This window comes from Pezoporus flaviventris, unplaced genomic scaffold (assembly GCF_033815535.1).
Source record: "Pezoporus flaviventris isolate CSIRO_AGI_PZ_B2104156 unplaced genomic scaffold, CSIRO_AGI_Pfla_v1 ptg000031l, whole genome shotgun sequence".
Classification (NCBI taxonomy): domain Eukaryota; kingdom Metazoa; phylum Chordata; class Aves; order Psittaciformes; family Psittacidae; genus Pezoporus; species Pezoporus flaviventris.
The window spans coordinates 55870368-55888073 of NW_026892579.1; the positions used below are offsets into that span (position 1 = coordinate 55870368).

The window sequence follows — 17706 nt, forward strand, 5'->3', positions numbered from 1 at the left end:
TACCCATAGAAATCATCCAGGACTGACCATGTAAGTTCATTGTCGCATCAGCATGAGTGGAAGCAGAGTAAGTTATCTGATGATACTGCTTTTGTGAGACTAGCAAAACAGGATGTTCATCATGTAACACCTCTGTGTGTGCAGCTCACACCTTTATCAGATTTTAGGTTTTCCCCTCTAAAGGGACTGGTGACAATACAGATCATTTGTGTTTAGGCATATTTCTTTGAGCACTGGAAGTTTCAGCCTTTGGTTGAATTGGGTGTATTAAAGCTAAAGGATTACATTCAGAGACCCATAGAATCACAGAATGGTGTTTGTTGAAAGAGACCTTAAAGACCATCCTGTTCCAACCTCCCTGCCACAGGCAGGGACACCTTCCGCTAGACCAGGTTGCTCCAAGCGCCATCCAACCTGGCCTTGAGCACTGCCAGGGATGGGGCAGCCACAGCTTCTCTGGGCAACCTGTGCCAGGGTCTTACTACTCTCGTAGTGAAGATTTTTTTCCTATGTCTAATTCTAGTGTTGTTAATCCATTATTTATATGTGCACCAATTCTGTATGTTTTGAAGATCTCCTGGTCTCACTCAGCATGTAAGCTATCTGTAGACCTCTGATTTTTTTCTTGTGATTCGGTTGTACCGTACTTACTTTGTCCATGATTTCTGTTTCTTTTTAGCAGTAAGAGAGAAAGTAGATTTGGTTTGTATCACACAATAAAGATTCCTAATTTGGAGTGAGGAAAGGGGAAGCTAAACAAAACCAGACTAACTAACACATTATCTTATTGCTAAGAATGCCTCAGTGTAGGGTAGAGGTAAGAAAAATGCAACTTTCTACTCCTAAGAGTAAGGTTACATTTGGGGGTAGAAGACAAATACAGCTGAGGAGTCAGAGATCAATACAGTGTGACCTTGTAGTCACATGGTGCCCAGGTTAACTCTGTTGCTATCATGAACAGCAGGGTATAATCACACATGGTAAGGGGAGGTGAACAGTAAAGTGTGTGCTGAAGTAAATAGTGTTAAAAATGCAGGCCAGTTATTAAGAAGTTTAGAAGGACTCTGTTAGCAGTTGAATTTCATCTCCTTTTACTGGCCAGAGTAGAGGCATGTGAAGTTACGCAAATAAGGGAGAGGGGGGAGGAGGAGCAGTCCTAGGTTTATACATCCGCTCCTAAATGTCCCTTAGGAATAGTGTCCCCCTGCTTAGTATAGTTATGTGCAAGCTTCAGACCAATGCTCAGTTATGTCCAAAAAAACACCCCAAACTTAATATTCTTTAAAATATATTAAAATACATGATATATGAAATAATAAAGATAATTTGTAAATTAATATTAATTTTAAATATTATTTTCTTTATGTTCTGTTAAGACTGCAAAGCATCTCTTAAAAAAGAAGACAAGAATCTTGTTATTGCTGCTCTTTAAAGCAGTGGTGTGCCTACATACTGAATGCTCTGTGCTGTGTCTCCTTCATTTGTGAAAACAGATGATGAAGTAGCAAAGGGGTAGTAGAAGGTGATAAAGACCTGACATGAGTGATCTCTGTGCAAGCAACAGTTAGCCTCCAGATTCTTCTGCCTAGGAAGGGGATGGTATCTGAGGATTGTTCATGTCTCATCCAATGCAGAAATGGGTGTGGAGGCAGGAGAAAGTGTAACTTGGAGCTAGTCAGTTATGAGTCTAAAAGCAGCAGAAAGATGATGAGGCACCCCATTCTGGTCTGATACAGTATGGCCATTCTTACGTTTTTGTTTAAAATAAACAAACCCCACACCCGTATACATTTCCAAGAGTGCAGAATGGATTGTTACAGGTTTCTTGATCCTGCACAAGAACTGTAGAATAGATGACACAGTGCTACAGTTTTAACCCTGACCTTTAAAGCAGAATCCAGCTTTTTCAGAATAATTAAAGTATGGTAACTCTGAACACAGTTAGAAGTGATCTTAGAGTTTTTTGTGAAATTCAGAGGTGTTTGATTTCTAGCTTTATACAAATAGCAGGAAATATCTGGATTTCAAAGTACTTGACTTTCAAGAAGTTGAACTGTCTCTGCTGGCAAGTGAGACTTCTTTTGCTGCAAGGACCTTCAGGGAACCTCACTTGCCTATGTAGTTTTTCTGGGGTTCGGTGACAATTTAGAGTGAGGGAAGGAAGAGAGCAGATTCTTTAATTAAACACTACTAATCCCAAGTTGTGATATCTTAATGTGTTGGCTCTTTTGATAAACTTTACCCTTAAGGCACTTAGAGGATAGAAGGCAGGAAGTGTAAGGGGAAAAAATGAGAAATCATTAGGCCTGGTCTGTAGGAAACAATCGTACTGTCTAAAGCTTCAGACTCGATGGAGGTTGAGCATGTTGTACTATGGCCAAACCACAGTATGCTGCCTGGTATCTTTGGTATTTGTGTATGCAGTTTAAGACTGTGCTGAAAGAAACGCTGAGGTTAGGGTTTAACATTTCCCTGTCAGTCTTGGCTGTTCCCCTTCAAATACATGCACTAAGACACAGTGTTTACTGTTGTTTTCATAAAAGTCTGATTAATGCTTAGGGTAGTTTTATATTAAGACTCCCTTTTAATTTCATCTTTTGAACCTGTATTGATTCTTGCATGGGCTCTTCATCTCCAAGTTCTAGTGTTTGTTGGTCTTTGCACCTTCAGACATGTAGCTACATGATCCGAAAGGCACAGAGAAATGAACTGCATTTCATTACTGTGTTTATGTGGTAGAGGAAAATTTCAATTCAAAATGGCTTTATTTTGGAAGAACTGTTTTTTCTGCTTTCTGCAGCACTTTTGGTCCCTACTTCTCATTTCTCAGATTGCCAAAGTCAAATAATGTCGTCCTGTGTGTCCTGCACTGCTGCTCGTGGCCTGTCATTCCTGTGCAAGGCTGCCATCCGCTGTTGATCTTTACATGTCACCTCCTGATCACTCTGTTGTGGTTATCTGAATGGAGAAGGCTTTTCTTACTTACATACATGTTAATTACTGTAGTCAACCCCCCTTCATTTGACCTTCCCTTGGCTGCTCAGTTTTCTTGACGTGCCTGTGTTGATTTGGGCTTACAGGAGCACAGGGAGTGTTCGGTACAAGGCATGCTAACATAAGTTATGGTCTCTCAGTATGGAGACAAGGAGCTAGGGAGGAGGTAGGTTGGAGATCTATAGTCATGAATATCATGGAGAGGGTGGGTAGTGATTGATCTGTACCTCTCGATAGACGAACTGTGAGGTTTGTGAATCTGGTAGGAGGACGGAGGCTACTTGTTGAGCTATGGGTTTCACACTTGGGAATTCTTGCTGGAGGGTGTTGTTGAGTGTCAGAAGTTTATGGGTAGTAAAGGGACAAACACAGCCTTGTGGGGGAAAAAGCTGGTTATGGTTACTAAACACAGAGAATCACTTTGGCTCAGGATGTCTTGGCATAGCAAACTTTAGGAACTTGAAAGGAAGTCCTTAGGAGGTTTTTGTGTGTATTTTCCAAATCCTTTGTCTTCTTCCCTGTGCATCTGCTTCGGGTTCCTTTTGGAGGCATGATACTGCCTTGGCAAGCTGGATTGGGCCCAGCAGTGTGCTGTTATTCTCTTAGTAGAACATAGCAATAAAATAATTTAGGCTTTTAAGCGTCACCAGGCATGCTGCTTCTTCTGAATCCCTCTTTAGCATTTTATCTGAATTCTTCTTATAACTCAAGTCCAACAGACTTGATCTGGGTTCCTGTTAGAGAAATCTTCAGGTCCAAAGTTGCTGTTTTGGTGGTTTTTTGATGTATAAGAAATTTCTTCTGTTGCAGTGTAAACGACAACATTCTAGATGCATGTTGCTGCTGTCCTTTTTGTAGCAATATAGTGCGTGGTTACTGTAGGCATGGGTTTGGGTCTTCTTCAGCATAGCACGATTTTATAGCGTATGCTATATAGTTAGCACATACTAAAGTGGTAGCATACGCTAAAGACAGAACAGAAATGCAACACTGTTCTCCCAGACAGATGTTGGTCCATGCGTACTCCTTATCCCAGGGATTGTGGATCTGTCGGAGTTTGAGGAATGATGAAGTAGATACCAGGCGTTCAGAAGCAGCTCATCACAAAATGTGAAGGATAAAATGGAATGGAACAATGTGTTTGAGCATGTTGTGTGATACTGGAGAATCCCCAGTGCATTCATGTTGTCCTTTTTTACTACCTAAATATATTTGAGTGTTTTTCCTCCACATGTCCATTTTAAGGTGAGTGTCCATCTTGAGAACTTTTGTCTGCCTTGTCATTCTAATCAATGCATATTTCTTGGCACTTTGCTCATGCATTATGCTACAGATGTTAAAAAAGCACCAACAAAACAACACACAACAGTTCACAACCAGCAAAAAAATCCCCACCAAAACCCCAAACCAAACACACCCACCCCCTTCAAGCTAACAAACCCCAAACCAAACAAAACCCAGGGCAGAACAAACTGCAGTTTACCTTTCCTCTTTTCTTATGGGAACTGCAATTTCCGTCCTCAGCAAAATTGCAGTTATTCTTGTTTAAGCTCATTCCTGATTTGGACTTGAGATAGATTTTACATCTTTCACTGAGATAGACTGAACTTGAGATAGACTTTACATCTTTCTTCTTCCTAGCTTCATCAGTAAAGGGACCCTTCTGCGTCTGGTTGTTCAGGCTTTAATATCGGGATTGTGAATTATTCCAATAGATCTCATATGACTAATGTAATTTCTATAACTTTTCCAAATACCTGCCACCTTGTCTCTTCTCTCTGCACTCAGACTGTTTGTCTTCAGAATGTGTAACTCTGGCCCAGAAAGATCATTTCTTAGATGTTTACCGCTTCTCAGATAATAGCTGGAAAGAATCAGCAGTGAGAGCTTGGAAATCTACATAGTGGTTTTGTTTGGTTTTTTTTTTTTGTTGTTTTTTTTTTTGTTTTTTTATTTTTAATGAGCAGGTACCTGACTATTGAGCTGTTCACCTAATGAAAATTTCCAATCTTTTGCTCCTTTCAGGAGAGGCAAGAGACTCGGGGGAGGTCCTGAGACAACATTCCTTAGGACATGATTCTCCTGAGACCATGCCTGAAAAATCTGTACAAGACAATTCCTCAGCTATGGGTCAGTCAGGCTGAGCTGTGTTGTTGATGTGTCCCTGCAGCACTTCATAATCATGGAGAGACCAGTTTGCTTATTCAGATCTCATTTCAAGGACATTGCTGAACAAATAATTCACCCATTTGCTTTGCAGAGAGCATGAAGGGTATTGCTAGCCACTAAAAAATTTTTAAAGTATGTATCTTGGTCAGCCTAACTTGCTTAGCTGTGAATTATGTATGATAGTGTTCTATAACTGCAGTCCGTGCAGCTTGAATGACCTCTAAAAAACACTCAAATCCTGACACCTGCAAGGCATAAAGTGTCTGTAGGGAAAGAGATTGATGTCATGGTAATATCATGACTTTAAATGTATGTTACCAGACAGCAATGCAGTCCTTAATGTACAGTATTATATGTATAATAAAATATACCTACCGCTTCATTGCTGTAGGTATGTTGTATGTATGTAGGCATATATGCGTATCCTGCTTCACTGCTGCCTTCAGGCCTTTCCTTAGTCCTGTCTGTGCTACTTGCCCACCTTCTCGAGTGGTAGTGGGGAACGGGAGCATTGGACATTGTGCTACCAACCAGCAAGAAAAAACATATTGCATCTTTGTGCCTGCTGTGAAGGCACAGCAGGTGGCTGCTCTGGTGGGTTTGGCTGGACTCCATGGGCTTTGGAAGGTGATTGCTAGAGGAAATGATGGTTATGGTGTCTCTAGTATCACTCTTTTTCTCTGCTCTGATGTGAGGCAGGTTCCCCAGCTGTTGGACATCACAAGGACTAGCTCAAGCTTTGCAGAGAGATGAGACTGGTTTGGAAGCAGAGGGTTAGGCAGGTGGGATGAGGGATGCATGCACCCAAAGCCCAAGGACAAGAAGATCTAGTAGTACTGGTTTTTGGGGGGTTTTGTTTTTTTTTGGTGCTGCAGAAGATTCAAGTGCCATTGTCCTGTATGTCTTGATAAAATAGACTTTACTAAAGACAACTTAAAAGCTCAAATAACTAATCTACCCCTTGGAATCCATCTGTTGTGCAATTTAGAAGGTGCTAGCACTTGAAATAAAGCTTGTACAGTCTCTGGCATCCTTCAAGATGACACAGGCATGTCTTATGTGATGAGGAAACAAAGAGAACAGTAGTTCCAGAAACTCTTTGGCTTGGGCCATTGTATGAGGATAACTGGAACTTGTGAGAGAACAGCATGAATCACGCAGGCAATTTCCCCATGCCCAGCTCTTTGAACACCTGCTGCAGTTTGCAGTGAAGTACAGCTCGAGATAATGCATTGTGAATAACCTTGTTTGAGAAGATAAGACACTCTATTTGGCTATATTTATTTAATTTTAAATGAATTTGAGGAAGCAGGGAAAAAAAATCCACAAAATTGCCATTGAGGTTTATCTGTGTTAAAACAAATACAAAACACAGAAGCATGTTTGTTCAGAGTGTATGGTTTTCTAACATAGGAAAAAAATAAGGACATAAAATATATTTGCAGATTACTTTGTGCAACCATACCCTTAGTTTCCTTTTATGAACAGTTAAGGAATAAGGCTTTTGGTAGCTTTTGAGATGAATGTGTTGAGAGATCTTCACAAGGGAATAATTAGCAGGCAATGGACAACTGCTGATAGAAACTGTTAATCACAGAGTGTATATTAAGTGCCAAGACATGACTTTCTTTTCCTTGGTTGACATTTAAGCCTAATGAAATCTGTACTGCCATGTTGCATGAGGGTGAGCTGACTAGCTTCCTGCTGTAATTGTAGAATAAGTGTTTGGTGGGTTTTGCCCCCTCTCCACCCTTTTTAAAAAACCTTTAGAAAACATATTGAATGAGTTGGTGAATCTGGTGCCAAAAGAATGATATATTGTAGTAATTTTAAGTGGAATTTTACACTGATACTGAATCAAGTTCCTTTTTTTTTTTTCCCCACTGGAGGTGACTGAAATTAGCATCTGTCATTAGGACTACATAGTGAAGTAAGCCGTGAGAGGTACTAAATTGTCCTTGAGCCTTCTTACCTTGGGGTGTAAGTTCCACTATGTTGCTGTCCCTTCTTTATTCTGTTTTCCTCATAGGGAGGCCTTTGTGACCAAACTCTATGGGTTTGTCTTTTTTTTTTCTTTCCACCTTAATTATATTTAAGATCTTTTCTTCTCCAACAAATACTATTTGAGCTAGTGCTCCAGGTTTCAAAGGTAAAAGAATTCTTACAGGTTTGTGTTTAAAGACAACAGAACCCCACACCCCCAGAACCACCATCCCCACAAAAACCCTGGGCAGGAAAGAGGAGCATTATGAATCTGTCAGCCAGGGACGGAATGCCATATGCTTTCTCCTTCTGAACACCAAAGTCTCCATTGCCTTGACTGCTCTTGGAAAGGTCTTCCTTACTTTGTGTTTTGCAAACAAAATCTCTTTGAACACAGATGAATTCTTTACATGATACTGCTATACATATGTATGTGCTCTGAGTTTTGCAAACTGAAGATTATAAAATAAAATGTTTAGAATTAATGTTTCCTGTGCTGTGCCCCTCTTTAAAAGGTATTGTTAAGTCTGAAGTGTATCTCTCCCTTATGGAACACAGTTGTTATGAAGAGATGTCTAACTGCTGGTGTTTAATTTACCAAATATAATCAAACTGTTTCAGTTGAGGGATAAAATAATGTTGTTCACAGTAAGTTGCTCTTGTAATAGAAATTCTAGCACAAACAGTGTTTGCCATTTTTGTCTTCAGAATGATTGAGGAGAGTGGGAAGAGGAGGAGGACAATGGCAGAGAAGAGACAGCTGTTCATGGAAATGAGTAAGTAAGAAATGTGAAGATATAATGTCGTTTATTCTTTACTGAAAGCTTCACTTTGATAGTTTTAACAGATCATTTGCATCTTGTTTCTACAAAACCATTGCCTTATCTAGTGAAAAGTATCCTGGGTGCTCCTGGGTGCTGCTCAGGAGGAGAAAATGAGGTGAGTCACAAATTCATGACTAGATTTTGTGATGCTTCTTTAAGGAGCATTCACATTCCTCATATATGGCAATATCTAAAGTTTGTGGACAACTATTAAAATAATTAATGACAACAGGAAGATCACCTTTTAACTTAAAAATAAGAAAGGCACCACAATGCTGGGAGAGAAACACTTTGGGGGGTTTGGGGGGTTGTTTTTTGCACAGGACCATTCTCTGAAGGAGAGGCTATCATTGTTACAAATATCAAATGCCTGTCCAGAGATATTATAATTTAAAGGAATGAGACGTAGCCTTTTATGAAGATATGTGCAGTTAGATGTGAAAGGCTGTATGTTTGCATGGCATTGTGTTATTTTACCTTCCTATGGGAGTACAGGGCTGAACTAAACACAGAGTTAGGCAAGTGTGTCCTGTAGTTCCAATTATAGGCTGGTGAAGGTCTGTCTTAAACCAATAATATATTCATGCTATTTTATTGAAGGAATTCCAGAGCAACATTCTTACTGTGGTTATAAGCAGCTTATCATTTCAGGAACAGTTTCATTCCTGGCTAATTTATATCTGCTTCCTGTCATGTGAGAGCAGTCTTGGATAGTATTTCTCCCCAGCTTTGCAGCTTGCTCTGTGTTTGAGTTCATAGCCGGGTCCCTTTGGGCTTGCTCAGCATATGGCAGAAGTGAACTCCTGTAGTCTGCCTGCTGTACACCTTCTCTCCCCTTCTTCTCTGCCTTTGTTCAGTTTTACTTGAGCAAAGGTGACTGAATTGTGTGTGATATCCTGGGAAACCTTATCAGAATGTTTTAAAATGACTATAGTACTTCTCCACTAGAAATGCTTTGAATGATGCATCAGTGTTTGACATTTGTCTCATCACTTTCAAGTGTTCTAGTCATCTTGTGGTCATTTAGTGCAGATTGACTTGCTAGTTTTTAGCTTAGGCTATATCATCAAAAATATTTTGAATTCTTCTGATTATCTGTGTACAAGGTGTCTGTGCAGCTGTGGTCTTGCTGTTCACTATCAGGGAAAGTGCTGGTGCACAGACATTCTGAATCACCTTTCTCTATGAGGTTCTTCAGCATATCAGTATGAGAAATCTAAGGGCTTCAAGCTTCACCTGTCCTGTGGTGGAGTATCTCGCTGTCAAGTAGACACATAAATGTTTGCCTTTCTAGGTGAGCTTCATACACAGAGATGTGTGATGTGTAAAATCAGTGCTTTCAGTGACCATTTGTTGTTGCTCAACATACAAATTTGCTCAAGTGTTCAGATAATGCTTCATGCAAGACGGGAGTAGACCTTGGCATTCACCCACACTGGACATGCTACCCACAGGGATGTATGTGTTAGTTTTGCAGTACTTATGGAGTGGTCTGATGGGCAAGAATTCTATGCAAGCTGTTCAAATTTCTCTGAAGTGTAGAAAACATACTGAGTTTACCTTATGGAAGGGTATAAAGAAGATGGAGCTGCACTTTTCTCAGCCCAGTGGCAGAGTACCAAGCAGTGGGCACAAACTGAAACACAGCAAATTCCATCTACCATGAGGACAAACATTTTTACTGGGAGAGGTTGCTGAGTGAAGTTGTGGAGTCTCCATTGTTGCAGATACTCAAAACTTAACTAAATACAGTTTGGGCAGATTGCTGTAGCTGGCCCTGCCTGAGCAGTGATGTTGGGCCAGGCTGATCTTCAGCCTGGCCGAACCATTCTCTCCATTCTTTCCAGCCTCCACCATTCTGTGATTCTGAGCTACATAGATTGTCTTGAAAACAGACCCCACTTCATCTTCAGATAGTTTAGAAGAAAGACCTTGTTGAAGCTTTTGTGGTAATGATGTGATACAGGCAGACAAGAACAGAAGATGGATGACTCTTTGGTTTTGCTTATAGTTGTTAAATGACCTTTTATGTATGTATAAATATGCATATGTTTTGTATGCATATATAGACTAAGAATTTTGTGAAGTCTCGTGGTCTCTGGAAATGCCTTCTGGGGTTTGAAAGACAGAAGTAAGCACCCTAACTGAGAGTTCTGAAAGGATGTTGCATAGAAAACACAAAATTACCTATTTTGTGTAGCCTTGGATCTGAATACTCCAGCTTGTGTTACCTGGCCAAGTACTTTCCTGAAATACAGCTGAGACTAGTTTTCTAAAGATGATACTGGAAAGTAATACACTTAGGTTCGTTGTACCATACTACCAAGTAGAACCCATCTTGGATGTTAGCTAGTCTATTGCCACTCTTAGGTCGTCTGTTGTGGGGAGCCTTTGGAAGTTGGTCAGCCTCTTTGCTGGTCTTGAGAGCCTTTTCACCTCCCCTTCTGCATGAGAGATGAAAATGGATAATCCTTGTACATCTCTTTAGAGACACAGTACCTAGGTCTCTAAGAACAAGCAGATGCTTTGGCATGTGTGCAGATGCTTTTGTGTTGTATTTGGAAAATTGCAATGAAATATCTCAAAGACAGGAATACTTTCTTAAATTTGCATCAGTGAGTCAGTGGGTGAATACATAAAGGTAATTAAAATTTGGTATTTGCAAGTTGGTTTCTGAATTCAGAATGTAGGAGGGAATAAGTTATCACCTTTGAGCAAGACCCCCTTCCCCCCCAGTACACTAATCTGGTATCTTCTTTGGGAGGTTGTGGGTTTATGGGTTTTTTTTAGGTACCTTTTAAAAGTCTGATTTCTTCAAGTTGGTTATCTCTACTTCTCAGTTCTCCATTCATTGAGGCTCTGGCTCTTGAGGGAAGGACAGACTGCTGCAGATCCTGTTTCTGGGCATTCCAGTGAGAATACAGGAGGCACAGGAGCCATGGGCATCAATGCCATTGCCCATGTGCATGTGGATGATTTCAGCCTACATCTCAGAGATATATTGATTGTAGGTCACAGCCACTGATGCTGTTGAGATGTGAGCCATTTAAAAGGCATTTTGGTTTATGATTAATGGGATTGACTTGTTGGCTCCTTCCAAATTAAAATGAACAATACTGGACTTTAAGCCAGTGTCATCATCCCCACATGATTTGTCATCTCTGGTCAGTTTAGAAGGAACACGGGTCTGTTTGTCAGAGAGTTAACATAACTTTCTGAAATTCCTCAAGTTTGCAATGCTCAGAGTAGTTGCTGAAACTGGTAGATGTGGTACAGACTGGTGACAGCTAATAGCATTCACCTCTTCTGCAATGTGTCATTCTTCAACGGTGTAACACACATCTTGAAGAGGAAGTTTGTTGGTGAGGATATGTTTTTCTTTTATGCTATTTCTTCTGCTGCTTACCTGATCTGAATCTCTCTAGGAAACCAAAAGCGTGTTCCTGATGGGTCTGCAGTGCAGGTGGTTGTGGGAGGACTAACCCCCCCCCCCCCCCTTATCTCCTGTGTGCATGTCTTCCAGCAGCAGAACAATCCTCTTCCTTACCCACTCACTGATTGATCCTTGCTTTTAAGATACTCATACCAGTGTCAAACTTGGCTCAGTTTATAATATGCTGCTGGAAATCACTTTACCATGAGATATCTAGTAAAAATCTTTGTTAGGTTCATATGACAAAGAAACAGTCATACCGGTTTTGAAGTAATTCTCTCAGATAAGCCGTCTGTTACAGAGGAAAGAAACACGCAAACTTTTTTTTATTCATAGGAGCACAGAATTTTGATGTCATCAGACTTTCCACGTATCGAACAGCCTGTAAACTGCGGTTTGTACAAAAAAGATGTAATCGTAAGTTATAATTACTCTTTACCTTCAAAAATTTCTCATGCATGATTGTTTCAAATGTTCTATCCCTGTGAATTTTAAGTATAGCAAGAGTAAGCAAACATTTTATTAGACAATGGTAGTTGTTACTTTAATCAGAGATGAAAAAATGTAACTAAAAAGAGACAGCAATCTTTGTCCAGTACAGTGTAACATCTTCAGTTTTATTTTTTAATGATTCAAAAATTTAAAATATATGGGCCAGCTTGACATATTTTGGTTGCCCGAAGTATTTGGTGCAGGCGGTCTCAAGCTGTTTGACGTCCTGTTCCATCACAATGTACCACAAACTACCTGACAAGTAGGCACAGGAATGGGTTTGGTGATGTGTTAATCCCATCACTGGCATGAAAGTGTCTGGATTTGGTCATGGTGCCCTATGTGAAATGTATCAGCTGTGAAGGATTCTTTAAAGTTCATACCATACTAGTCAGTGTAAGTTTTGTCATTCTTTTCCGTGGGTCTTTGGCCTTGGGTAGCTCACCAAAGCAAAGATTTGTGTCATGAGTGAGTAGGTGACATGACTTTGCATTCTGCTACCAGAGTTGAATTGGACACAGCAAAAAGTGGAACAGAAGAATGTACACAAGAGTTGGTCCCTCCTTTCAGAAAAGTGGAGTTAGTGTGTGTCTGGTGTGGAGGAGGACACAACAGCTGAGCAGTCCTGCAGAGGACATGGGCAACTGCACACTGCAAACTGTATCTTCTCCATTCCGCTGTTGGCCCCAGGGGGTGTGTGTCTTGGGGCTGTGTGGCAGTACCTGCGGTGCCTTTAGTGTGATGTATGGATTACAGATTTTTCATTCCTGTGGAGAAGCGTTACTCTGTGTCTGTAATTCATGCTTTTATATTAAAAATCTCTCTTGATCAGTAGAGAGATATTAAGAAATGCTTATTATAGTACATTGCACACCTTGAGCCCAATTCACTGATGCAACGCATATGCCTCAGGTAACCTTTACGGTACCTATAGGTGTAGATGAGGCTGTACATTTATGGTCTTTGTCTGGACCACAGGGTGATCTGGGGCATATGCTTGGTGTAAATACGTGCCTTGTCTTTTATCATTGTGTGGTATTTATGTGAAAAATGTAAAGACAAGTTTTATTAAAGAAATGTTAAAGATCACACCTTACTTCAGACCATTTTTGATGAATGAGGGAAGCTAACAAAACTTGTGAAGTTAGCAAATCAGTCTGTCCTTTGTAACTGTTGGCTCCCACTCAGTTTGGACTGATGGATTACTGCTGATCCTGTCTTCTCCTATTATCATGCGTATCTTTCAAGCTTTGAAACATTAAAAAAATATTATTTAATGTGGTTCTGCAGATCTCATACTGTGGGTTTGGAAAACATTCTGTGTTGTTAACACTTCTTCAGATAGATGCTAAGATAAGGCAGGGTAATTTAGGGGAACACTTTGGAGTTCTAGGCCTATGTTTACAAAGTACTGTGCTTTGGACTTGGCAACTGGATCAACTGGAAACAGTCACAGTTTAACTGGAACATCAAGTTCCTCCTTCAATACTCAACTACTGGTTATCATAAGGCTGTTCAAAATTATTGTAACCAGTTTGTAGTGGATTTAGAATGTGGCTGAAGTCCTCAAGTGACGCTACCTAACTGCTAAACCGCACTGCATGACAGAAGACCGCTTTTCTCCTATATGATGTTTTTCTGTCAGAGCACCCAGATGTTTAAGGGTGGGATAGAAGTCCCACAAGATATCTGGGCACAGATCTGTTATGTTAAACTAGCTGACACGAACTATGAGTGAATATCAAGAGTCTGTCTCTCACTTTGAAAACAAATAAGTAACTGTTCATTCCAAAATAAAAGCTAACAGTATTCGGAAATAGTACCATAACAGTAAGCTTGCATGCTTTACAGAATAGAAGTTAATTTGTTTTCCTTTATTTTTAGTTCATCTTGTTGATATCTGGAATATGATTGAAGCCTTCCGAGATAATGGCCTTAACACTTTGGATCATAACACAGAGATCAACGTGTCTCGACTAGAAACAATTATTTCATCCATCTACTACCAGCTAAACAAACGCCTTCCTTCTACTCACCAAATCAGTGTAGAGCAATCCATCAGCCTCCTCCTCAACTTCATGATAGCAGCATATGACAGGCTAGTAACTCTTCTAGTTGTATTCTTAAACTAATTTTCTCTTTAAGTTAGGTGAATGCAGCCAACAACTGCACGAGTCTTTGGCAAACTGTCCACATGCTGTTTCTCAAGTTCATGGAATTGTGTTGTGCACACACAGAGATATATTTAATATCATAGTAGTGCCTGCAGAGATTTATGCTGCCACAGCAGTGATGCTTTGTCTTAAAAATAGATTTATTAAGAAAGATAGGTTAGTGCCTTCTGGACCTTGCAGGTTGCTGTAAGCTGTGTATCTGAACTGAAGACAAAGTAAAACTGTGTTCTGCACGCTATGATAGAACATAATGTTAACCTCATGGTGGTATAGCACTGTTTTAAAAAGTGAAAGTGTTCTTTTGCACCCTGATCAACAAGACTGTTTTATAATGCTACCTTGTTTTGGCAGTCAGCTTGCAACCTTTTCTAACGTACTATGATCCCATAAAGGCTAGTTCTCGTTTCTTGGCTGGAAGAAACCTGATTTCTTGTTCAGGATCCTGTCTAGGTTTTTCCTTGCATACAGGTTTATGAGTTTCTTTCTCAGCCTCTTTCTTCAAGGTTTGATCTGCTAGTCTTCCTGAGTAGGTGTGTCTCTGGGGGATTCTCTGGTTCCACTGTCAGTTAGCACTCCTTACTTTTTGTCTTGCGTTTCTCACAGCCAGCTATTATTTCAGTCTTATCTTTCTTCTGCCTTTGCCCTCTCTCCTGAAGTAGAGGACTGCTTGTGGCCAGGACACTGTGTCACAGACTGAGGAGTTTCACCCAAGACAATTTGCAGTACTGAATATGCCCAGTAGTTGTTCTGTTGTGATGTCCAGGCTTTGATCGTTTCCTAATGTAACTTGTTATTGTCACCAAAGGGAGCTAGGTTTCCCCCAAATTAGTCTAAGACTTCAGAATAGTCCCTGTCTCACTGAGGGCAGGTAAAACCAATGCAAAGATTAGAGCAGGAAGACTGCTACAGCAACAGAATCAAATGTGCATTTCTCTGTTGAGTTTTCATTTGCTATTAGTTGTGAGACAAGCTGTAAGGGTTAGAGACAGGTCACATTAGAAAATAAAGAATTTAAAAATAGATATGGTCATGTTTTGGGGAGCTGGTTCAAAAGATTGAGGCTTTAGTTGAGATATGTTTTTCTCCCTTGCTGCCCTCAACCCTTCAAGTTCTGCCTTTTTTGGAGCCAAAGCAGCAAGCTGGATCCCAGCATAGTACAACAGCTTATCTTTAGCTTCCTCCAGCTGGCACATGCGGCTGAGAGAGAAGGTGGGATGCTGCGCTGTTGTGCAGTGGGAGAATCGGGAGTAAGTGGAGAGGCAGGGCTGGGGCTCCCCCTCTAGGAGTTAGTCAACATGGCAGACATTAACTTAACCCAGAAGTAGCCAGCTGCAGGGGAATGGCAGCACTGGGGTAGCTATGTGGTTGCTTGAATGGACATAGTGCATTAAGCTTCTTACAACATTGTGCTGGGGGTAACATCACCAACATTCCACCAGATAGGTTCAGGAATCAAAGAACTGACTAACCTCTTCCCTATGGAAATATTTAAGGTAGAGTTTCTGTTAGATAAGTATGAAAAACACCCACAATGAACATTTCACTGAGACCCATAGAACAACCCTGACCATAGTGCAGAAATGATGGCTCATACAGCATCATCGGTGAGTTAAGGAAGAATGGCTGTGGTACAATGTTCTTTGCTGCTTTTTCCTGCAGAGCTTTGCGTGGGTGTTTGACAGTTTGTTCCTGGTCTGCTTTTCCCAATAGACTCTCAGGGCTTCCCAAGGTCCCTGACTCACTATTGGCATCCAAGAGCTCATTCCCTGGCCCCATCTGGCTGTGTCAGGGCAGTCATTTGTTATTTCATTGTTTCTAGAAATCACATTTAATTTGTCAGTGGTTTAGTTGCTCCATCTTCTTTTTTCATTTTAAATTGCAGATATCACACCACACTGTATGCTGGCAGTAAACCAGTGTGCAGTAAGGGGGAGGGAGAAAATGACCAACAAACAAGTGAGGAAGTGAGTTAGTGGGCAAGGTGTGGAGGGATGTGATTAAGAAGAGCCTCATAGTCGGCGCAGAGGGCTCATTTCAAGCATATGTAAGGAAATGGCTGCAGATCAGTGCTGAGCAGAAAGCTCTTGTGCCTTTTCTGGGCAATTAGCATGACTGGGTGACTCTCTGAAGTGGCTGTACGCTGTGTGCAGCGTGGGGGACAAACAGGAGGAAATAGAGGTCTGATTTCTCTTAAGAGGACACAGTAGGAGAGCTGACACCACTAGAGTGCTGCAGTGGGTTCTTTTAGAGGGACAGACAAGGAGGGAAGTTGCCCTTTACATGGCAGATTAGCTGGAGTGCATGGAGCTCTGCCTGGGGATAGATAATGAGCCAGCTTGGAGCTGGAGTCAGGATCAGTAGGAAGGCGGACGTGGACATTGTTCCTGTGGGTGTCTGCTACAGACCGCCTGGTCAGGAAGACGTAGAGGATGATGCTTCCTTCAGGCAACTTGAAGAAGCCCCACAGGCCTAGTCTTTTTTAAACAAGTCCTCCAGTTCTGTTTCAAATCCTCAGAACTCCTAATTGTTATAGGAGTTTTAAAACTATACTGAAAGTTTTGTCCTTTTTCATTTCCATGGGGAATTCAGCAGATTGAATTGCTTTGGTATAAAAGTCATTTTTTGGCATGTTGCTTAATAACACCTCTACCAGATTGCAGAGGGAGGAGTTTGGAGGTTTTTCTTGATTAATAAGCAGAATGTCAGCAAAAGCAGTCTTAATATCTGAAGGCACCATACAATACCTTTGCAAGGGCAAGTTTGTGTCCTGAGAGGAGATATTGATGACTTTAGTAACTTGTTTTTCCTGGAAATGAATTCAAAGCTGAACTTTCATTTGAAAGAAAATGAATGTCTTGAAAAGAAAAGAAGGGGCCTGAAACTATAACTTAAGGAGATTTGAATTAACTAGTAAGATCGGCTCAGATAAAAGTGGAGGTCAAGGCTTGAAGAGCTGTTAAAAGGGGACTGGATATCAACAAAGCAGAGGCCTTTGAATCACTATTGCTCTCCAGAGCTCTTCCTGCAATTGTAGCTCTAGGAGATTGCCTCGCCTCTGTAGAGGGGATATTGGAAAGATTCTTTGAGTCTGTATTACAGAAATAGCATGTTGTATTTCAGGCACTTCTCAGCCTGAGAAAGGTTGAGAGCCTTTCCCTCACCATGGAGTGTGAAATGTTAGCAGAAGATAATATTTGCATATTAACTTTGAGTGTGAAAAGGGGAAAAATGTTATTTGGTTGCGTCCTGATGTCTCCATCTGGTTGCTCGTCTGTCACTGACATTAGACCTTGTTACTACTTCAATACCAGGAGCCAATATTTACTTTGAATAATTCTAATTTTAACACTTTATAAGTGATAGTCGTCCAAGTGCAAATGTTAAGTATGCATCTCATTTCCACTGAGAAGTTGGGTTTTTTCTAGATCCCTTCTAACACCCATCATGTATTTTCCCTGTCATCGTATTTTCCGTGATAGTACAAATTATCCTTCCAATACAGTTAATTACAGTTCATTATGGAATCATAGACTGGTTTGGGTTGGAGAGGACCTTAAAGCTCATCCAGTTCCAGCCCCCTGCCACAGGCAGGGACACCTTCAACTAGACCAGGTTGCTCCTAGCCCTGTCCAACCTG

At 40.8% G+C, this 17706-nt stretch overlaps 1 protein-coding gene across 10 annotated transcripts in view; it reads left to right on the forward strand.

Annotated features, from left to right (window-relative positions):
• DTNB (dystrobrevin beta) overlaps nt 1-17706 on the forward strand; it is a 197026-nt gene that overhangs the window by 9765 nt on the left and 169555 nt on the right. For 8 of the 10 annotated variants that reach the window (XM_061461225.1, XM_061461221.1, XM_061461224.1 and 5 more), the window contains exons 2-4: nt 7855-7922; nt 11740-11820; nt 13780-13993. In XM_061461225.1, coding sequence (XP_061317209.1) covers nt 7856-7922; nt 11740-11820; nt 13780-13993 — 362 coding nt within the window. In that variant the 5' untranslated portion in view covers nt 7855. Of the gene's footprint in view, nt 1-5013; nt 5125-7854; nt 7923-11739; nt 11821-13779; nt 13994-17706 lie in introns of those variants that run through there. The other 2 variants (XM_061461222.1, XM_061461230.1) reach the window with 2 other exon arrangements.